We start from the raw sequence: 23,877 nt of genomic DNA, 5'->3' as shown, positions 1-23,877 counted from the left end.
GCTGCCTGTAGGATGGTGTGTGTGTATATTACACTGTATGAGGAATGGGCTGCCTGTAGGATGGTGTGTGTGTATATTACACTGTATGAGGAATGGGCTGTCTGTAGGATGGTGTGTGTGTATATTACACTGTATGAGGAATGGGCTGCCTGTAGGATGGTGTGTGTGTATATTACACTGTATGAGGAATGGGCAGCCTGTAGGATGGTGTGTGTGTATATTACACTGTATGAGGAATGGGCAGCCTGTAGGATGGTGTGTGTGTATATTACACTGTATGAGGAATGGGCTGCCTGTAGGATGGTGTGTGTGTGTATATTACACTGTATGAGGAATGGGCAGTCTGTAGGATGGTGTGTGTGTGTATATTACACTGTATGAGGAATGGGCAGCCTGTAGGATGGTGTGTGTGTATATTACACTGTATGAGGAATGGGCTGCCTGTAGGATGGTGTGTGTGTATATTACACTGTATGAGGAATGGGCTGCCTGTAGGATGGTGTGTGTGTATATTACACTGTATGAGGAATGGGCAGCCTGTAGGATGGTGTGTGTGTGTATATTACACTGTATGAGGAATGGGCAGCCTGTAGGATGGTGTGTGTGTGTATATTACACTGTATGAGGAATGGGCAGCCTGTAGGATGGTGTGTGTGTGTATATTACACTGTATGAGGAATGGGCAGCCTGTAGGATGGTGTGTGTGTATATTACACTGTATGAGGAATGGGCTGCCTGTAGGATGGTGTGTGTGTATATTACACTGTATGAGGAATGGGCTGCCTGTAGGATGGTGTGTGTGTATATTACACTGTATGAGGAATGGGCAGCCTGTAGGATGGTGTGTGTGTATATTACACTGTATGAGGAATGGGCAGCCTGTAGGATGGTGTGTGTGTATATTACACTGTATGAGGAATGGGCTGCCTGTAGGATGGTGTGTGTGTATATTACACTGTATGAGGAATGGGCTGCCTGTAGGATGGTGTGTGTGTATATTACACTGTATGAGGAATGGGCTGCCTGTAGGATGGTGTGTGTGTGTGTATATTACACTGTATGAGGAATGGGCTGCCTGTAGGATGGTGTGTGTGTATATTACACTGTATGAGGAGTGGCTGCCTGTAGGATGGTGTGTGTGTGTATATTACACTGTATGAGGAATGGGCTTTCTGTAGGATGGTGTGTGTGTGTATATTACACTGTATGAGGAATGGGCTGCCTGTAGGATGGTGTGTGTGTATATTACACTGTATGAGGAATGGGCAGCCTGTAGGATGGTGTGTGTGTATATTACACTGTATGAGGAATGGGCTGCCTGTAGGATGGTGTGTGTGTATATTACACTGTATGAGGAATGGGCTGTCTGTAGGATGGTGTGTGTATATTACACTGTATGAGGAATGGGCTGCCTGTAGGATGGTGTGTGTGTGTGTGTATATTACACTGTATGAGGAATGGGCTGCCTGTAGGATGGTGTGTGTGTGTATTACACTGTATGAGGAATGGGCAGCCTGTAGGATGGTGTGTGTGTATATTACACTGTATGAGGAATGGGCAGCCTGTAGGATGGTGTGTGTGTATTACACTGTATGAGGAATGGGCAGCCTGTAGGATGGTGTGTGTGTATATTACACTGTATGAGGAATGGGCTGCCTGTAGGATGGTGTGTGTGTATATTACACTGTATGAGGAATGGGCAGCCTGTAGGATGGTGTGTGTGTATATTACACTGTATGAGGAATGGGCTGCCTGTAGGATGGTGTGTGTGTATGTTACACTGTATGAGGAATGGGCTGTCTGTAGGATGGTGTGTGTGTGTATATTACACTGTATGAGGAATGGGCTGCCTGTAGGATGGTGTGTGTGTATATTACACTGTATGAGGAATGGGCAGCCTGTAGGATGGTGTGTGTGTATATTACACTGTATGAGGAATGGGCTGCCTGTAGGATGGTGTGTGTGTATGTTACACTGTATGAGGAATGGGCTGTCTGTAGGATGGTGTGTGTGTATATTACACTGTATGAGGAATGGGCAGCCTGTAGGATGGTGTGTGTGTATTACACTGTATGAGGAATGGGCAGCCTGTAGGATGGTGTGTGTGTATATTACACTGTATGAGGAATGGGCAGCCTGTAGGATGGTGTGTGTGTGTGTGTATATTACACTGTATGAGGAATGGGCTGTCTGTAGGATGGTGTGTGTGTATATTACACTGTATGAGGAATGGGCAGCCTGTAGGATGGTGTGTGTGTGTATTACACTGTATGAGGAATGGGCAGCCTGTAGGATGGTGTGTGTGTATATTACACTGTATGAGGAATGGGCAGCCTGTAGGATGGTGTGTGTGTATATTACACTGTATGAGGAATGGGCTGCCTGTAGGATGGTGTGTGTGTGTATATTACACTGTATGAGGAATGGGCTGTCTGTAGGATGGTGTGTGTGTATATTACACTGTATGAGGAATGGGCTGTCTGTAGGATGGTGTGTGTGTATATTACACTGTATGAGGAATGGGCTGTCTGTAGGATGGTGTGTGTGTATATTACACTGTATGAGGAATGGGCAGCCTGTAGGATGGTGTGTGTGTATATTACACTGTATGAGGAATGGGCAGCCTGTAGGATGGTGTGTGTGTATATTACACTGTGTGAGGAATGGGCAGCCTGTAGGATGGTGTGTGTGTGTATATTACACTGTATGAGGAATGGGCAGCCTGTAGGATGGTGTGTGTGTATATTACACTGTATGAGGAATGGGCTGCCTGTAGGATGGTGTGTGTGTATATTACACTGTATGAGGAATGGGCAGCCTGTAGGATGGTGTGTGTGTATATTACACTGTATGAGGAATGGGCAGCCTGTAGGATGGTGTGTGTGTATATTACACTGTATGAGGAATGGGCTGCCTGTAGGATGGTGTGTGTGTATGTTACACTGTATGAGGAATGGGCTGTCTGTAGGATGGTGTGTGTGTGTATATTACACTGTATGAGGAATGGGCTGCCTGTAGGATGGTGTGTGTGTATATTACACTGTATGAGGAATGGGCAGCCTGTAGGATGGTGTGTGTGTATATTACACTGTATGAGGAATGGGCTGCCTGTAGGATGGTGTGTGTGTATGTTACACTGTATGAGGAATGGGCTGTCTGTAGGATGGTGTGTGTGTATATTACACTGTATGAGGAATGGGCAGCCTGTAGGATGGTGTGTGTGTATTACACTGTATGAGGAATGGGCAGCCTGTAGGATGGTGTGTGTGTATATTACACTGTATGAGGAATGGGCAGCCTGTAGGATGGTGTGTGTGTGTGTGTGTATATTACACTGTATGAGGAATGGGCTGTCTGTAGGATGGTGTGTGTGTATATTACACTGTATGAGGAATGGGCAGCCTGTAGGATGGTGTGTGTGTATATTACACTGTATGAGGAATGGGCAGCCTGTAGGATGGTGTGTGTGTATATTACACTGTATGAGGAATGGGCAGCCTGTAGGATGGTGTGTGTGTATATTACACTGTATGAGGAATGGGCAGCCTGTAGGATGGTGTGTGTGTATATTACACTGTATGAGGAATGGGCTGCCTGTAGGATGGTGTGTGTGTGTATATTACACTGTATGAGGAATGGGCTGTCTGTAGGATGGTGTGTGTGTATATTACACTGTATGAGGAATGGGCTGTCTGTAGGATGGTGTGTGTGTATATTACACTGTATGAGGAATGGGCTGTCTGTAGGATGGTGTGTGTGTATATTACACTGTATGAGGAATGGGCAGCCTGTAGGATGGTGTGTGTGTATATTACACTGTATGAGGAATGGGCAGCCTGTAGGATGGTGTGTGTGTATATTACACTGTGTGAGGAATGGGCAGCCTGTAGGATGGTGTGTGTGTGTATATTACACTGTATGAGGAATGGGCAGCCTGTAGGATGGTGTGTGTGTATATTACACTGTATGAGGAATGGGCTGCCTGTAGGATGGTGTGTGTGTATATTACACTGTATGAGGAATGGGCAGCCTGTAGGATGGTGTGTGTGTATATTACACTGTATGAGGAATGGGCTGCCTGTAGGATGGTGTGTGTGTATATTACACTGTATGAGGAATGGGCAGCCTGTAGGATGGTGTGTGTGTGTATATTACACTGTATGAGGAATGGGCAGCCTGTAGGATGGTGTGTGTGTGTATATTACACTGTATGAGGAATGGGCAGCCTGTAGGATGGTGTGTGTGTATATTACACTGTGTGAGGAATGGGCTGCCTGTAGGATGGTGTGTGTGTGTATATTACACTGTGTGAGGAATGGGCTGCCTGTAGGATGGTGTGTGTGTGTATATTACACTGTATGAGGAATGGGCAGCCTGTAGGATGGTGTGTGTGTGTATATTACACTGTGTGAGGAATGGGCTGCCTGTAGGATGGTGTGTGTGTGTATATTACACTGTATGAGGAATGGGCAGCCTGTAGGATGGTGTGTGTGTGTATATTACACTGTGTGAGGAATGGGCAGCCTGTAGGATGGTGTGTGTGTGTATATTACACTGTATGAGGAATGGGCTGTCTGTAGGATGGTGTGTGTGTATATTACACTGTATGAGGAATGGGCTGCCTGTAGGATGGTGTGTGTGTGTATATTACACTGTATGAGGAATGGGCAGCCTGTAGGATGGTGTGTGTGTGTATATTACACTGTGTGAGGAATGGGCTGCCTGTAGGATGGTGTGTGTGTATATTACACTGTATGAGGAATGGGCTGCCTGTAGGATGGTGTGTGTGTATATTACACTGTGTGAGGAATGGGCTGCCTGTAGGATGGTGTGTGTGTGTATATTACACTGTGTGAGGAATGGGCTGCCTGTAGGATGGTGTGTGTGTATATTACACTGTATGAGGAATGGGCTGCCTGTAGGATGGTGTGTGTGTATATTACACTGTGTGAGGAATGGGCTGCCTGTAGGATGGTGTGTGTGTGTATTACACTGTGTGAGGAATGGGCTGCCTGTAGGATGGTGTGTGTGTATATTACACTGTATGAGGAATGGGCTGCCTGTAGGATGGTGTGTGTGTGTATTACACTGTATGAGGAATGGGCTGTCTGTAGGATGGTGTGTGTGTATATTACACTGTATGAGGAATGGGCTGCCTGTAGGATGGTGTGTGTGTGTATTACACTGTATGAGGAATGGGCAGCCTGTAGGATGGTGTGTGTGTATATTACACTGTATGAGGAATGGGCTGCCTGTAGGATGGTGTGTGTGTGTGTATTACACTGTATGAGGAATGGGCTGTCTGTAGGATGGTGTGTGTGTATATTACACTGTATGAGGAATGGGCTGCCTGTAGGATGGTGTGTGTGTATATTACACTGTATGAGGAATGGGCAGCCTGTAGGATGGTGTGTGTGTATATTACACTGTATGAGGAATGGGCTGCCTGTAGGATGGTGTGTGTGTGTGTATATTACACTGTATGAGGAATGGGCAGCCTGTAGGATGGTGTGTGTGTATATTACACTGTATGAGGAATGGGCTGCCTGTAGGATGGTGTGTGTGTATATTACACTGTGTGAGGAATGGGCTGCCTGTAGGATGGTGTGTGTGTATATTACACTGTATGAGGACTGGGCTGTCTGTAGGATGGTGTGTGTGTGTATATTACACTGTATGAGGAATGGGCAGCCTGTAGGATGGTGTGTGTGTATATTACACTGTATGAGGAATGGGCTGTCTGTAGGATGGTGTGTGTGTATATTACACTGTATGAGGAATGGGCTGCCTGTAGGATGGTGTGTGTGTGTATTACACTGTATGAGGAATGGGCTGCCTGTAGGATGGTGTGTGTGTGTGTGTATATTACACTGTATGAGGAATGGGCAGCCTGTAGGATGGTGTGTGTGTATATTACACTGTATGAGGAATGGGCAGCCTGTAGGATGGTGTGTGTGTATATTACACTGTATGAGGAATGGGCAGCCTGTAGGATGGTGTGTGTGTATATTACACTGTATGAGGAATGGGCTGCCTGTAGGATGGTGTGTGTGTGTATATTACACTGTATGAGGAATGGGCTGTCTGTAGGATGGTGTGTGTGTATATTACACTGTATGAGGAATGGGCTGTCTGTAGGATGGTGTGTGTGTATATTACACTGTATGAGGAATGGGCTGTCTGTAGGATGGTGTGTGTGTATATTACACTGTATGAGGAATGGGCAGCCTGTAGGATGGTGTGTGTGTATATTACACTGTATGAGGAATGGGCAGCCTGTAGGATGGTGTGTGTGTATATTACACTGTGTGAGGAATGGGCAGCCTGTAGGATGGTGTGTGTGTGTATATTACACTGTATGAGGAATGGGCAGCCTGTAGGATGGTGTGTGTGTATATTACACTGTATGAGGAATGGGCTGCCTGTAGGATGGTGTGTGTGTATATTACACTGTATGAGGAATGGGCAGCCTGTAGGATGGTGTGTGTGTATATTACACTGTATGAGGAATGGGCTGCCTGTAGGATGGTGTGTGTGTATATTACACTGTATGAGGAATGGGCAGCCTGTAGGATGGTGTGTGTGTGTGTGTATATTACACTGTATGAGGAATGGGCAGCCTGTAGGATGGTGTGTGTGTGTATATTACACTGTATGAGGAATGGGCAGCCTGTAGGATGGTGTGTGTGTGTGTATATTACACTGTATGAGGAATGGGCAGCCTGTAGGATGGTGTGTGTGTATATTACACTGTGTGAGGAATGGGCTGCCTGTAGGATGGTGTGTGTGTGTATATTACACTGTGTGAGGAATGGGCTGCCTGTAGGATGGTGTGTGTGTGTATATTACACTGTATGAGGAATGGGCAGCCTGTAGGATGGTGTGTGTGTGTATATTACACTGTGTGAGGAATGGGCTGCCTGTAGGATGGTGTGTGTGTGTATATTACACTGTATGAGGAATGGGCAGCCTGTAGGATGGTGTGTGTGTGTATATTACACTGTGTGAGGAATGGGCAGCCTGTAGGATGGTGTGTGTGTGTATATTACACTGTATGAGGAATGGGCTGTCTGTAGGATGGTGTGTGTGTATATTACACTGTATGAGGAATGGGCTGTCTGTAGGATGGTGTGTGTGTATATTACACTGTATGAGGAATGGGCAGCCTGTAGGATGGTGTGTGTGTATATTACACTGTATGAGGAATGGGCAGCCTGTAGGATGGTGTGTGTGTATATTACACTGTGTGAGGAATGGGCAGCCTGTAGGATGGTGTGTGTGTGTATATTACACTGTATGAGGAATGGGCAGCCTGTAGGATGGTGTGTGTGTATATTACACTGTATGAGGAATGGGCTGCCTGTAGGATGGTGTGTGTGTATATTACACTGTATGAGGAATGGGCAGCCTGTAGGATGGTGTGTGTGTATATTACACTGTATGAGGAATGGGCTGCCTGTAGGATGGTGTGTGTGTATATTACACTGTATGAGGAATGGGCAGCCTGTAGGATGGTGTGTGTGTGTGTGTATATTACACTGTATGAGGAATGGGCAGCCTGTAGGATGGTGTGTGTGTATATTACACTGTATGAGGAATGGGCAGCCTGTAGGATGGTGTGTGTGTGTATATTACACTGTATGAGGAATGGGCAGCCTGTAGGATGGTGTGTGTGTGTGTATATTACACTGTATGAGGAATGGGCAGCCTGTAGGATGGTGTGTGTGTATATTACACTGTGTGAGGAATGGGCTGCCTGTAGGATGGTGTGTGTGTGTATATTACACTGTGTGAGGAATGGGCTGCCTGTAGGATGGTGTGTGTGTGTATATTACACTGTATGAGGAATGGGCAGCCTGTAGGATGGTGTGTGTGTGTATATTACACTGTGTGAGGAATGGGCTGCCTGTAGGATGGTGTGTGTGTGTATATTACACTGTATGAGGAATGGGCAGCCTGTAGGATGGTGTGTGTGTGTATATTACACTGTGTGAGGAATGGGCAGCCTGTAGGATGGTGTGTGTGTGTATATTACACTGTATGAGGAATGGGCTGTCTGTAGGATGGTGTGTGTGTATATTACACTGTATGAGGAATGGGCTGCCTGTAGGATGGTGTGTGTGTGTATATTACACTGTATGAGGAATGGGCAGCCTGTAGGATGGTGTGTGTGTGTATATTACACTGTGTGAGGAATGGGCTGCCTGTAGGATGGTGTGTGTGTATATTACACTGTATGAGGAATGGGCTGCCTGTAGGATGGTGTGTGTGTATATTACACTGTGTGAGGAATGGGCTGCCTGTAGGATGGTGTGTGTGTGTATATTACACTGTGTGAGGAATGGGCTGCCTGTAGGATGGTGTGTGTGTATATTACACTGTATGAGGAATGGGCTGCCTGTAGGATGGTGTGTGTGTATATTACACTGTGTGAGGAATGGGCTGCCTGTAGGATGGTGTGTGTGTATATTACACTGTATGAGGAATGGGCAGCCTGTAGGATGGTGTGTGTGTATATTACACTGTATGAGGAATGGGCAGCCTGTAGGATGGTGTGTGTGTATATTACACTGTATGAGGAATGGGCAGCCTGTAGGATGGTGTGTGTGTATATTACACTGTGTGAGGAATGGGCAGCCTGTAGGATGGTGTGTGTGTATATTACACTGTGTGAGGAATGGGCTGTCTGTAGGATGGTGTGTGTGTATATTACACTGTGTGAGGAATGGGCTGCCTGTAGGATGGTGTGTGTGTGTATTACACTGTGTGAGGAATGGGCTGCCTGTAGGATGGTGTGTGTGTATATTACACTGTATGAGGAATGGGCTGCCTGTAGGATGGTGTGTGTGTGTGTATTACACTGTATGAGGAATGGGCTGTCTGTAGGATGGTGTGTGTGTATATTACACTGTATGAGGAATGGGCTGCCTGTAGGATGGTGTGTGTGTATATTACACTGTATGAGGAATGGGCAGCCTGTAGGATGGTGTGTGTGTATATTACACTGTATGAGGAATGGGCTGCCTGTAGGATGGTGTGTGTGTGTATATTACACTGTATGAGGAATGGGCAGCCTGTAGGATGGTGTGTGTGTATATTACACTGTATGAGGAATGGGCTGCCTGTAGGATGGTGTGTGTGTATATTACACTGTGTGAGGAATGGGCTGCCTGTAGGATGGTGTGTGTGTATATTACACTGTATGAGGAATGGGCTGTCTGTAGGATGGTGTGTGTGTGTATATTACACTGTATGAGGAATGGGCAGCCTGTAGGATGGTGTGTGTGTATATTACACTGTGTGAGGAATGGGCTGCCTGTAGGATGGTGTGTGTGTATATTACACTGTATGAGGAATGGGCAGCCTGTAGGATGGTGTGTGTGTATATTACACTGTATGAGGAATGGGCAGCCTGTAGGATGGTGTGTGTGTATATTACACTGTATGAGGAATGGGCAGCCTGTAGGATGGTGTGTGTGTATATTACACTGTGTGAGGAATGGGCTGTCTGTAGGATGGTGTGTGTGTATATTACACTGTATGAGGAATGGGCTGCCTGTAGGATGGTGTGTGTGTATATTACACTGTATGAGGAATGGGCAGCCTGTAGGATGGTGTGTGTATATATTACACTGTATGAGGAATGGGCTGCCTGTAGGATGGTGTGTGTGTATATTACACTGTGTGAGGAATGGGCTGCCTGTAGGATGGTGTGTGTGTGTATTACACTGTGTGAGGAATGGGCTGCCTGTAGGATGGTGTGTGTGTATATTACACTGTATGAGGAATGGGCTGCCTGTAGGATGGTGTGTGTGTGTATTACACTGTATGAGGAATGGGCTGCCTGTAGGATGGTGTGTGTGTATATTACACTGTATGAGGAATGGGCTGCCTGTAGGATGGTGTGTGTGTATATTACACTGTATGAGGAATGGGCAGCCTGTAGGATGGTGTGTGTGTATATTACACTGTATGAGGAATGGGCTGCCTGTAGGATGGTGTGTGTGTGTATATTACACTGTATGAGGAATGGGCAGCCTGTAGGATAGTGTGTGTGTATATTACACTGTATGAGGAATGGGCTGCCTGTAGGATGGTGTGTGTGTATATTACACTGTGTGAGGAATGGGCTGCCTGTAGGATGGTGTGTGTGTATATTACACTGTATGAGGAATGGGCTGTCTGTAGGATGGTGTGTGTGTGTATATTACACTGTATGAGGAATGGGCAGCCTGTAGGATGGTGTGTGTGTATATTACACTGTATGAGGAATGGGCTGTCTGTAGGATGGTGTGTGTGTATATTACACTGTATGAGGAATGGGCTGCCTGTAGGATGGTGTGTGTGTGTGTGTGTATATTACACTGTATGAGGAATGGGCAGCCTGTAGGATGGTGTGTGTGTATATTACACTGTATGAGGAATGGGCAGCCTGTAGGATGGTGTGTGTGTGTATATTACACTGTATGAGGAATGGGCAGCCTGTAGGATGGTGTGTGTGTATATTACACTGTATGAGGAATGGGCTGCCTGTAGGATGGTGTGTGTGTGTGTGTATATTACACTGTATGAGGAATGGGCTGTCTGTAGGATGGTGTGTGTGTATATTACACTGTATGAGGAATGGGCTGCCTGTAGGATGGTGTGTGTGTATATTACACTGTATGAGGAATGGGCTGCCTGTAGGATGGTGTGTGTGTATATTACACTGTGTGAGGAATGGGCTGCCTGTAGGATGGTGTGTGTGTATATTACACTGTATGAGGAATGGGCTGTCTGTAGGATGGTGTGTGTGTGTATATTACACTGTATGAGGAATGGGCAGCCTGTAGGATGGTGTGTGTGTATATTACACTGTATTAGGAATGGGCTGTCTGTAGGATGGTGTGTGTGTATATTACACTGTATGAGGAATGGGCTGCCTGTAGGATGGTGTGTGTGTGTGTGTATATTACACTGTATGAGGAATGGGCAGCCTGTAGGATGGTGTGTGTGTATATTACACTGTGTGAGGAATGGGCTGCCTGTAGGATGGTGTGTGTGTATATTACACTGTATGAGGAATGGGCAGCCTGTAGGATGGTGTGTGTGTATATTACACTGTATGAGGAATGGGCAGCCTGTAGGATGGTGTGTGTGTATATTACACTGTATGAGGAATGGGCAGCCTGTAGGATGGTGTGTGTGTATATTACACTGTATGAGGAATGGGCAGCCTGTAGGATGGTGTGTGTGTATATTACACTGTGTGAGGAATGGGCTGTCTGTAGGATGGTGTGTGTGTATATTACACTGTATGAGGAATGGGCTGCCTGTAGGATGGTGTGTGTGTGTATATTACACTGTATGAGGAATGGGCAGCCTGTAGGATGGTGTGTGTGTATATATTACACTGTATGAGGAATGGGCTGCCTGTAGGATGGTGTGTGTGTATATTACACTGTGTGAGGAATGGGCTGCCTGTAGGATGGTGTGTGTGTGTATTACACTGTGTGAGGAATGGGCTGCCTGTAGGATGGTGTGTGTGTATATTACACTGTATGAGGAATGGGCTGCCTGTAGGATGGTGTGTGTGTGTATTACACTGTATGAGGAATGGGCTGTCTGTAGGATGGTGTGTGTGTATATTACACTGTATGAGGAATGGGCTGCCTGTAGGATGGTGTGTGTGTATATTACACTGTATGAGGAATGGGCAGCCTGTAGGATGGTGTGTGTGTATATTACACTGTATGAGGAATGGGCTGCCTGTAGGATGGTGTGTGTGTATATTACACTGTATGAGGAATGGGCAGCCTGTAGGATGGTGTGTGTGTATATTACACTGTATGAGGAATGGGCTGCCTGTAGGATGGTGTGTGTGTATTACACTGTATGAGGAATGGGCTGTCTGTAGGATGGTGTGTGTGTATATTACACTGTATGAGGAATGGGCTGCCTGTAGGATGGTGTGTGTGTGTATATTACACTGTATGAGGAATGGGCAGCCTGTAGGATGGTGTGTGTGTATATTACACTGTATGAGGAATGGGCAGCCTGTAGGATGGTGTGTGTGTATATTACACTGTGTGAGGAATGGGCTGCCTGTAGGATGGTGTGTGTGTATATTACACTGTATGAGGAATGGGCTGCCTGTAGGATGGTGTGTGTGTATATTACACTGTATGAGGAATGGGCTGCCTGTAGGATGGTGTGTGTGTATATTACACTGTATGAGGAATGGGCAGCCTGTAGGATGGTGTGTGTGTATATTACACTGTATGAGGAATGGGCTGCCTGTAGGATGGTGTGTGTGTATATTACACTGTATGAGGAATGGGCTGCCTGTAGGATGGTGTGTGTGTATATTACACTGTATGAGGAATGGGCTGCCTGTAGGATGGTGTGTGTGTATATTACACTGTATGAGGAATGGGCAGCCTGTAGGATGGTGTGTGTGTATATTACACTGTATGAGGAATGGGCTGCCTGTAGGATGGTGTGTGTGTATATTACACTGTATGAGGAATGGGCTGCCTGTAGGATGGTGTGTGTGTGTGTGTATATTACACTGTATGAGGAATGGGCAGCCTGTAGGATGGTGTGTGTGTATATTACACTGTATGAGGAATGGGCTGCCTGTAGGATGGTGTGTGTGTATATTACACTGTATGAGGAATGGGCTGCCTGTAGGATGGTGTGTGTGTGTGTGTATATTACACTGTATGAGGAATGGGCTGCCTGTAGGATGGTGTGTGTGTGTGTATATTACACTGTATGAGGAATGGGCAGCCTGTAGGATGGTGTGTGTGTGTATATTACACTGTATGAGGAATGGGCAGCCTCTAGGATGGTGTGTGTGTATATTACACTGTATGAGGAATGGGCTGCCTGTAGGATGGTGTGTGTGTATATTACACTGTATGAGGAATGGGCTGCCTGTAGGATGGTGTGTGTGTGTATATTACACTGTGTGAGGAATGGGCAGCCTGTAGGATGGTGTGTGTGTGTATATTACACTGTATGAGGAATGGGCTGGCTGTAGGATGGTGTGTGTGTATATTACACTGTATGAGGAATGGGCTGCCTGTAGGATGGTGTGTGTGTGTGTATATTACACTGTATGAGGAATGGGCAGCCTGTAGGATGGTGTGTGTGTATATTACACTGTATGAGGAATGGGCTGCCTGTAGGATGGTGTGTGTGTATATTACACTGTATGAGGAATGGGCAGCCTGTAGGATGGTGTGTGTGTGTATATTACACTGTATGAGGAATGGGCAGCCTGTAGGATGGTGTGTGTGTGTGTGTGTGTGTGTGTGTGTGTGTATATATTACACTGTATGAGGAATGGGCAGCCTGTAGGATGGTGTGTGTGTATATTACACTGTATGAGGAATGGGCTGCCTGTAGGATGGTGTGTGTGTATATTACACTGTATGAGGAATGGGCTGCCTGTAGGATGGTGTGTGTGTATATTACACTGTATGAGGAATGGGCAGCCTCTAGGATGGTGTGTGTGTATATTACACTGTATGAGGAATGGGCAGCCTGTAGGATGGTGTGTGTGTATATTACACTGTTTGAGGAATGGGCAGCCTGTAGGATGGTGTGTGTGTGTATATTACATTGTATGAGGAATGGGCAGCCTGTAGGATGGTGTGTGTGTATATTACACTGTATGAGGAATGGGCTGCCTGTAGGATGGTGTGTGTGTATATTACACTGTATGAGGAATGGGCAGCCTGTAGGATGGTGTGTGTGTATATTACACTGTATGAGGAATGGGCAGCCTGTAGGATGGTGTGTGTGTATATTACACTGTATGAGGAATGGGCTGCCTGTAGGATGGTGTGTGTGTATATTACACTGTATGAGGAATGGGCAGCCTGTAGGATGGTGTGTGTGTATATTACATTGTATGAGGAATATTTGATGTGTGAACGCCAGGAGATTAATAGTAGTGGTATGGGGTTTGATGACCGATATGGGCCTTCACCACTAGCTAAGGTGCCCCTCCAGGTGTAACATGCTATGATTGTCTCTATGTGTATGACGTGTTGAGCACGCTGTTGTCGGGGGTTTGTGTTTTGCCTTGGATATGATGTCACAGCGTGCTTTCCATGAGTGCCACCGGCGCCCTCTTGTGTCTGGGAATGGCGTCTCCTGGTTGGATGTCCGTGGCTGGTACTTCCCGTGTATGGCATAGGGTTACTGATGTGAAGTGGATGGCGTGCATCGCTGACATTTAGGACTTGCTCTACTTGTTACTGCTTTGTTTTCATTTGACCATGTGACAGTTCCCTTGTCGAGATACAGTCTGTGTCCTGTGTATTATAAGGATCCACTCCTATGTGTATTGTGTAGTCTCAGTGTCCAGCATATAACCCAACGACCACCTATAATTATACAGACACAGTGTCCCTCACACACACCAACAATAGGACATATTATCAGAGAATGTCTCAGCAATCCCTCTGGGGACGTTCCCGACGGAACAGAAACAGGACAATCTATTCTGGCAGGTTGGCACATCGTGAGCTCTCTATATTAATGGCCGAGACTGGCATCTGTATGTGAAGCCAACACTTTGTGTATGAAAGGGGGGAACTGGTGTGAGGAGCTATTGTTGCCTGTAAGACTTGTGTTGAAGGCTGACGTATTTGGCAGCGTATGTTAATGTGTCTGTGTGACACTGGGAAGGACGTGTGTGATTACCGACTGGTCGCTATAAACCAATCTGCTGTGTCCTAGGTGCTGTCGGCGCTCGACATCCTGCAGCCGCCGCAGATCGATTGCTTTGAGGAGATGTATCCTTGTCCAGCCGGGCCGCAAAGCCTAAATACGGAGCTTCCAGATTGTCTGTGTTTGTGTAGTGTGTGGCTTAGGGTGCTGGCTTGTCGTTATAGCTATATATCTGTATGTGTAGTGATTGGATGTCGGGAACGCTGTTAATCTGTCATCCATTCACACTTTGCTCATTCTATGTGTGGCCAGTTTTAGTCCTGTTACTGCTGTACCTGACACATGAGGTGTGGCTCAGCAAATGACCGCTCTGAGATGTATTGACAAGTATAGTTAGTTAATGGATGTAACATCTTTGTATGGTGTGATCGGTACAGATGGACTCATCCACTGATTGATCAACGTGCTCCATCATTCTCAGATAATGAAAATATGGCCTCTTGGGATCACCAGTGGATTGGTCACTATGTGGATCAACCAGTGGATTGGTCACTATGTGGATCAACCAGTGGATTGGTCACTATGTGGATCAACCAGTGGATTGGTCACTATGTGGATCAACCAGTGGATTGGTCACTATGTGGATCAACCAGTGGATTGGTCACTATGTGGATCAACCCGTGGATTGGTCACTATGTGGATCAACCAGTGGATTGGTCACTATGTGGATCAACCAGTGGATTGGTCACTATGTGGATCAACCAGTGGATTGGTCACTATGTGGATCAACCAGTGGATTGGTCACTATGTGGATCAACCAGTGGATTGGTCACTATGTGGATCAACCAGTGGATTGGTCACTCTGCCTGCCCCAGAATGTAGACCAGTGGCTCATTGGACAGTCCATTTCTACACATTAAGATCCTTGACTCCCACCTGTGACAGATACGTGATCACGGAGCTCATGCAGACCGATCTACACAAAGTCATTGTGTCACCGCAGCCTCTCAGTGCTGATCACATCAAGGTCTTCCTCTACCAGATCTTACGAGGTGAGCTCAAGAGCTGGTTTGTCACCAGGAGAGATGGCGATGACCTGATACCTGGAGATAAACCTTTTTTCTTTTTTTTTTTTTTTTTTTTTCCCCTTGCAGGGCTGAAGTATCTCCACTCTGCTGGGATCCTGCACCGAGATATCAAACCAGGAAACTTACTGGTGAACAGTAACTGTGTGCTCAAGGTGCGATGCCCGGCCTACGTCCACTGCCCTCCCCCACTGCTTACCCTTGTTGCCCCCAGATCCTACCCTCTGCTTCCTCTGTCCCTACATCGCCCCTCTATTCTAGTATTCTCCAATCAGGTCGTTTACCCATCTTTCCGTTGAAGCGGATGGGTTGTAGTTGTACCGTAGAATGTGAAGTAAAGTCTGCTCCATCTGCACGGTCTCCTTCGCTCACCCCCTGCTCTGTCTATCAGATCTGTGACTTCGGTCTGGCTCGGGTGGAGGAGTTGGACGAGTCCCAGCACATGACGCAGGAAGTGGTGACTCAGTATTACCGGGCTCCGGAGATCCTGATGGGCAGCCGGCACTACCAGAATGCCATCGACATCTGGTCTGTGGGCTGCATCTTTGCCGAGCTTCTCGGGAGGAGAATTCTGTTCCAGGCACAGAGCCCCATCCAGCAGGTACATACTGCCCCTGGGCACTGACCTGGGCGCACTACTTATTATACCACTCTCTGTGCCCGTCCCCATCCAGCAGGTACATACTGCCCCTGGGCACTACTTATTATACCACTATCTGTGCCCCATCCAGCAGGTACATACTGCCCCTGGGCACTACTTATTATACCACTATCTGTGCCCCATCCAGCAGGTACATACTGCCCCTGGGCACTGACCTGGGGGCACTACTTATACCACTATCTGTGCCCCATCCCCATCCAGCAGGTACATACTGCCCCTGGGCACTACGTATTATACCACTATCCATCCCCATCCAGCAGGTACATACTGCCCCTGGGCACTGACCTGGGCGCTACATATTATACCACTCTCTGTGCCCGTCCCCATCCAGCAGGTACATACTGCCCCTGGGCACTGACCTGGGCGCACTACTTATTATACCACTCTCTGTGCCCGTCCCCATCCAGCAGGTACATACTGCCCCTGGGCACTACTTATTATACCACTCTCTGTGCCCGTCCCCATCCAGCAGGTACATACTGCCCCTGGGCACTACTTATTATACCACTCTCTGTGCCCGTCCCCATCCAGCAGGTACATACTGCCCCTGGGCACTGACCTGGGCGCACTACATATTATACCACTCTCTGTGCCCGTCCCCATCCAGCAGGTACATACTGCCCCTGAGCACTGACCTGGGCGCACTACATATTATACCACTCTCTGTGCCCGTCCCCATCCAGCAGGTACATACTGCCCCTGGGCACTACTTATTATACCACTCTCTGTGCCCGTCCCCATCCAGCAGGTACATACTGCCCCTGGGCACTACTTATTATACCACTCTCTGTGCCCGTCCCCATCCAGCAGGTACATACTGCCCCTGGGCACTACTTATTATACCACTCTCTGTGCCCGTCCCCATCCAGCAGGTACATACTGCCCCTGAGCACTGACCTGGGCGCACTACATATTATACCACTCTCTGTGCCCGTCCCCATCCAGCAGGTACATACTGCCCCTGGGCACTACTTATTATACCACTCTCTGTGCCCGTCCCCATCCAGCAGGTACATACTGCCCCTGGGCACTGACCTGGGCGCACTACATATTATACCACTCTCTGTGCCCGTCCCCATCCAGCAGGTACATACTGCCCCTGAGCACTGACCTGGGCGCACTACATATTATACCACTCTCTGTGCCCGTCCCCATCCAGCAGGTACATACTGCCCCTGGGCACTACTTATTATACCACTCTCTGTGCCCGTCCCCATCCAGCAGGTACATACTGCCCCTGGGCACTACTTATTATACCACTCTCTGTGCCCGTCCCCATCCAGCAGGTACATACTGCCCCTGAGCACTGACCTGGGCGCACTACATATTATACCACTCTCTGTGCCCGTCCCCATCCAGCAGGTACATACTGCCCCTGGGCACTACTTATTATACCACTCTCTGTGCCCGTCCCCATCCAGCAGGTACATACTGCCCCTGGGCACTGACCTGGGCGCACTACATATTATACCACTCTCTGTGCCCGTCCCCATCCAGCAGGTACATACTGCCCCTGAGCACTGACCTGGGCGCACTACATATTATACCACTCTCTGTGCCCGTCCCCATCCAGCAGGTACATACTGCCCCTGGGCACTACTTATTATACCACTATCTGTGCCCCATCCAGCAGGTACATACTGCCCCTGGGCACTGACCTAGGGGCACTACATATTATACCACTCTCTGTGCCCGTCCCCATCCAGCAGGTACATACTGCCCCTGGGCACTGACCTGGGGGCACTACTTATTATACCACTATCTGTGCCCCATCCAGCAGGTACATACTGCCCCTGGGCACTGACCTGGGGGCACTACTTATTTTACCACTATCTGTGCCCGTCCCCATCCAGCAGGTACATACTGCCCCTGGGCACTACTTATTATACCACTATCCGTCCCCATCCAGCAGGTACATACTGCCCCTGGGCACTGACCTGGGGGCACTACTTATACCACTATCTGTGCCCGTCCCCATCCAGCAGGTACATACTGCCCCTGGGCACTGACCTGGGGGCACTATTTATTATACCACTATCTGTGCCCGTCCCCATCCAGCAGGTACATACTGCCCCTGGGCACTGACCTAGGGCACTACTTATACCACTATCTTTGCCCATCCAGCAGGTACATACTGCCCCTGGGCAATGACCTCGGGGCACTACTTATACCACTATCTGTCCCCATCCAGCAGGTACATACTGCCCCTGGGCACTGACCTGGGGGCACTACTTATACCACTATCTGTGCCCGTCCCCATCCAGCAGGTACATACTGCCCCTGGGCACTGACCTGGGGGCACTATTTATTATACCACTATCTGTGCCCGTCCCCATCCAGCAGGTACATACTGCCCCTGGGCACTGACCTAGGGCACTACTTATACCACTATCTTTGCCCATCCAGCAGGTACATACTGCCCCTGGGCACTGACCTGGGGGCACTATTTATTATACCACTATCTGTGCCCGTCCCCATCCAGCAGGTACATACTGCCCCTGGGCACTGACCTAGGGCACTACTTATACCACTATCTGTCCCCATCCAGCAGGTACATACTGCCCCTGGGCAATGACCTCGGGGCACTACTTATACCACTATCTGTCCCCATCCAGCAGGTACATACTGCCCCTGGGCACTACGTATTATACCACTATCCATCCCCATCCAGCAGGTACATACTGCCCCTGGGCACTGACCTAGGGCACTACGTATTATACCACTATCCATCCCCATCCAGCAGGTACATACTGCTCCTCGGCACTGACCTGGGGGCACTACTTATTATACCACTATCTGTGCCCGTCCCCATCCAGCAGGTACCTACTGCCCGTGGGCACTGACCTGGGGGCACTACTTATTATACCACTATCTGACTGACATTACTGTGCTGTCTTGCCTTGTAGACCCCCAACCTTACAGTATAAAAGGGTGTTGTATCTAAATGCCGCTATCCTGCCATCTTGATCCTATATGGAGGGTTTTTGCATTACTGATGCCCGGCTTCTTCATTCTCTCTCTCAGGTGTAGTCGTTTGTTTTGTCTTGGAGTCTAAAATTTGGTTCTGTTGGTTGTTAATCCCCCATAATGCCGTTCACTGCCTTGGGGCCTGCCATAATCACGATAACCTTCTCCTATATTGCAGCTGGACTTGATCACAGACCTTTTGGGGACCCCCCCTCTTACTGCCATGCGCTCTGCCTGCGAGGGAGCGAGAGCTCACATTATGCGTGGCCCCCACAAGCCGGTAATTATTGATAACACTACAGTGTTTGACTGCGGCTGTCGTCTGTTTTACTAATTTTGTCTCCCTCTCTTTGCAGCCGTCCCTCTCTGTCCTGTATATGCTGTCTGGGGAGGCCACACACGAGGCTGTTCACCTCCTGTGCCGGATGCTGCTGTTTGATCCAGTGAGTTATTTTGTTTGTCTGTTGAGTGTTCGTGAAGCTCGCGCTGTGTCCGGGGCCTTGACCCTCCCTATTCTGTGTTCTCTGCCCCTGGGGGGCGGGCCTGGTGCCTCCTCGCTCTGTGTTCCTAGCCCCTGGGGGGCGGGCCTGGCTCCTCTATGTCCTCGGCCTCTAGGCCTTGGCTCCTTTCATACAATCACCATTGTGGCTTTTGTATAGTTGCAGGGTTTATTTTCGGCTTTGTCTTCCAGCTGAAGAGGATCTCTGCTAAGGACGCCCTGGCCCACCCGTATCTAGAGGAAGGCCGCCTCCGTTACCACACGTGTATGTGTCACTGCTGCTACTCCGTGTCCTCTGGCCGTGTCTATACTGCGGATTTCGAACCCACGGCCAGCGACCGTTTTGATGACTCGTATGAGAAAAGCCTCACTTCTGTCTGGCAAGTTAAAGGTCCGAGTCCTAACTGGGGTCTGCTGTGAGGTTTTGGGGGGGAAGGGTCTCCATTTATTGTATACCATGTCCTATCAACATCTCTTCTCTTTTCACAGAGCTCGTTCATCGCTTCATCACAGAACAACAACAGGGCAAGCGCCCCCCTCTGTGTATCAACCCGCACTCTGCCGCGTTCAAAACCTTCATCAGGTAACTGACCATGAGTGTCTATCTCGTACTTCCTTCTCCATGTGTCGAAGGACTTGCTCTCTTCAAAGTACATTGCCTCCCCCCATGACCATAGTGACTGTCCCACCCCTTGGTGGTCTGTGGGTATCAAGCAGTGATGTTGTTGAAGTTGGGCACATGTATTAACCACTGTGTCCATCGGGCCCTCTGGGGAAGGTACTGTCTCTGTACTTTAAATCTATTCCTCCATCTCCCATCCAACTTACAATCATGTTCTCCACCTCCGACACCATTGACTCTTGCCCAGTATCCTGCCCCTTTACTCCATAACACCTCTAAATATTAATTGTATGACTAGTTCTCTAGATATTTCATGGTACCACCATCTAAGCTTACTAACCAAAAGTATCGTCCTCCATTCTTCTTTCCTGTTGGTCCTGGCCCTGGTCAACATTACGTTGACCATTGTTTTCAGGATACTTTAGAAGCCTATCTAACCATGCGTCCTCCTCCCACCCACTGCACCTAGACCACCTTCTACGTGGTCTCCCTAGCCTTGTATCACATTTTGTTTTCCCGATTTAGACCATGACGTTAGCCACAGCAGGTTTGTTTTACCGTTTCATCTGCCTCCACCATCTCTCTGAACCTCCTTCCACCGATTGCCCGTGTTTCTGACTGGTGTGTCTCTCCCGGTTAGGTCCACCGCCTGGCATTCCTCAAAGGTTTCCAAGAAAGAGGAAAGATGAGCAGACTCTTTCCGAAGCTCTGGAAATTGAGGACGTGGTCTGAGAATCTTCTCCGGCTGTTCCCAGGTCACAGCATGAAGTATCCAACTCACGGTCTACTGCTGTACATGACGTTCTGTGTACTCTCTTCTCTTGCTAGTTTCCCTAATGTCTATCTCCCATCCCCATCCCCCACCTCCTCTTCATAATCCTCTTATTAAGGACTTTCCCTTTTCCCAGAATCCTGTGCGGTTCCATACCTCCCCCCAATGGGGGGGCGGCAGTGATTGGCTGAGGGACCTCTTTACGGATAAAGGACGCTGTAAATATTTTCTATACAGAGAACCCTCTGCCTTGTCCAGCTCCTCCTCCCCATCACTGCCTTGGGGAGCCCCCTCCAGTGTTGGGGCCGATCCCTAACAGGGAGTGTGTGCAATTATTCGCATTTTATCAAAGGATTTTGGTATCGGCAGCAGAAACGTCGCCCCCCTTTCCGGAATGTGAACATCCAGCACACCCCCTGCTCAACCCTCACCTAAAATATGTCGTGTTTTCAAATCTTTCTGCTGATTAAAGGAGAGGACAGCAAACCCTGCTGCTTCAAGGTGCTCCTGTCACTGACACTGTGGAGGCAGCCATCTTGTGGACTGAACCAATAATGCTCCTTTTAGAATGTTGCCCATCAGTTGCTTGGTTACCAGTGACGTCACTGAGGCACATGACTTGGTGATGTCACTGGTTCCTTGTAAAGTGATAGGCTGCACGCATTAAAAATTTTTTTGTTTTGTTTGGTTCAGGAACTCAAAATGGCCTCATTCACTGTGTGTGGGCAATGGGCGTATGCTTTAAATATCCTGCAACTCTTGAAAGTTTAAAACAGTGCACACTGGGAGATATTGGTGTCATAGAAGCAGTGGCGGACTTTTTGGGACAAGTGACTCCCCCCAGCCCGTCTGTTACACTGCGGAGTGAGTTACAGTGACATCTTGTGGACATTACATGTTCTGCAAGGGAAATGAATTCAGTGTCGTGGTCACACAGATGGAGCAGCACTTACTGTAGCATTTGGATCATATTGGCTTGCCAATCACTTGCTAGTCTTTTAATTTAATTTTTTTTTTCCCCCTCATTGAAGAACAATAGTTTCAGCCTCTGACCGGTTGTGACATTGTGTAATGAACCCGTTAAGTCAGCTGCGGTCAGCTTCATCTGTAGCAGTTTTGCTGACCTCTGGTGGTTGCTGGGTTGCATTGCAGCGGGTGAATTCCCCCTAGTATAATGCAATTGTTAACCCAAGCACTGCTGGAGGCAGCTGCAATAGCCTCTGGCTGGGTGCAGGCAGGTTGAAGGGGTACTACATTTGACTGTTTCTCTCCCTTTCTCACCAATTCTTAATTTTTAACTTATAACTTGTGTACAGGTGTGTATCACGTTGTGTGTTAGGGCGAATGACTTGTATCACTGTTCCTATGGTTTGAAACCCATTCAATAATCTACCTCTTCCAGTAAGTGTTTGTTTTTATTATTATGATTGTTAAAATATTGTGTTTTGGTTTTTTTTTGTTTTGTTTTTGTTTTTTTTTCCTTTTTTTGTTTTTATTATTTCCTAAATGTGAAAACACCCAGAATCCCTGAAAACTTGAATTTAGCGTCTTCAGGTTTTATTTAACGATTGTTGGTTGGATCCAGCAGCTTAAATAAACTCTGTCCTGCCTTTTACGGCTCCCGCGTTGTGTGGTCTTTGTCCTACGGCTCTGATCAGACTGTGTGTGGCCCCCGTGTGTAGTTCCTCCTGGCTCGGTTTGGTGTTACTGCTCCTATATTGTAGCCTTGTGCCCACGGAGGCTCTCTGTCTTATTCTAGTAGTGGCTAAGTCTTTTCCGGTCTTACATGCAGCTCTCTGTCCCACCAGACTAAAGCGTTTCCCAAACCCAGTCCTCAGTGCCATCTACCAGTGCAGGTTTTCCAGATGACCAGCAGAATAATTCTACCAGCTATGGATCTGTTACAGTGGGTCATTAATGAATGCCGCTGAGCTCCAACAGGGAGATATGGAAAACCTGCACTGTTAGGGCTCCCTGAGGACTGGGTTTGGGAAACCCTGCATTAAGACCTTTATCGAGCTGCAGTAATATCAAAACATATATCAAAGTTTTCAGTAATTAATCAAAAAAAAGCAATTGTATCATGGGGCATTAATGTCCTAGGACTGTGGTTCCCAAACTTTTGCAGTTTGCGGCACCCTTAGAGTCTCCATCATTTTTTCAAGGCACCCCTCCAAAATAATTACAGAGCAGTCCAAGTAGTTGGGTCAAAAAAAACATAATAAGTATTTGGGTCAGGACAGAAATACTTATTTAGTTGTATGCAAAAATACACATAAATCCAAGGGAAAAAGAGTATACTGCCCTCCTTCATCTCCACACACACTCTGTGGCCTCTGCATCCCGTGAGCCAGGAAGAGAAAAAAACAAAAAACAAACTTTTACCAATCCAGCAGCGCCCGGGACCCAGTATCCTCCTCTCTCCTGCCGCTTGTCACTGAACGTCGGGCACAATGACATCACGTCCGATATTCAGTGAGAAGCGAGGAGGATGATGCTGGGTCCTGGGCGCCGCCAGATTGGTAAGTTTATTTTTTCTTTTTTTTCTTTTCCTGGCCGCTGCGCCCCTGTGACCCGCAACACCCACTTTGCGAACCACTGCCGTAG

At 47.7% G+C, this 23,877-nt stretch overlaps 1 protein-coding gene across 1 annotated transcript in view; it reads left to right on the top strand.

The window, feature by feature from the left end:
• The window catches only part of LOC142097235 (serine/threonine-protein kinase NLK2), a 25,625-nt gene extending 2,740 nt beyond the window's left edge, over positions 1-22,885 (top strand). The window contains exons 3-11 of the mRNA XM_075178903.1: positions 14,734-14,789; positions 15,610-15,716; positions 15,819-15,904; positions 16,141-16,350; positions 19,556-19,657; positions 19,734-19,820; positions 20,069-20,267; positions 20,366-20,459; positions 21,139-22,885. Coding sequence (XP_075035004.1) covers positions 14,734-14,789; positions 15,610-15,716; positions 15,819-15,904; positions 16,141-16,350; positions 19,556-19,657; positions 19,734-19,820; positions 20,069-20,267; positions 20,366-20,459; positions 21,139-21,187 — 990 coding nt within the window. The 3' untranslated portion in view covers positions 21,188-22,885. The remainder of the gene's footprint in view (positions 1-14,733; positions 14,790-15,609; positions 15,717-15,818; positions 15,905-16,140; positions 16,351-19,555; positions 19,658-19,733; positions 19,821-20,068; positions 20,268-20,365; positions 20,460-21,138) is intronic.
• Positions 22,886-23,877: the final 992 nt, after the last annotated feature.

This window comes from Mixophyes fleayi, chromosome 7 (assembly GCF_038048845.1).
Source record: "Mixophyes fleayi isolate aMixFle1 chromosome 7, aMixFle1.hap1, whole genome shotgun sequence".
In the NCBI taxonomy this organism is placed as follows: domain Eukaryota; kingdom Metazoa; phylum Chordata; class Amphibia; order Anura; family Limnodynastidae; genus Mixophyes; species Mixophyes fleayi.
The sequence above is the reverse complement of the archived record's forward strand: the minus strand, read 5'-3'. Positions and strand labels throughout refer to the sequence as shown.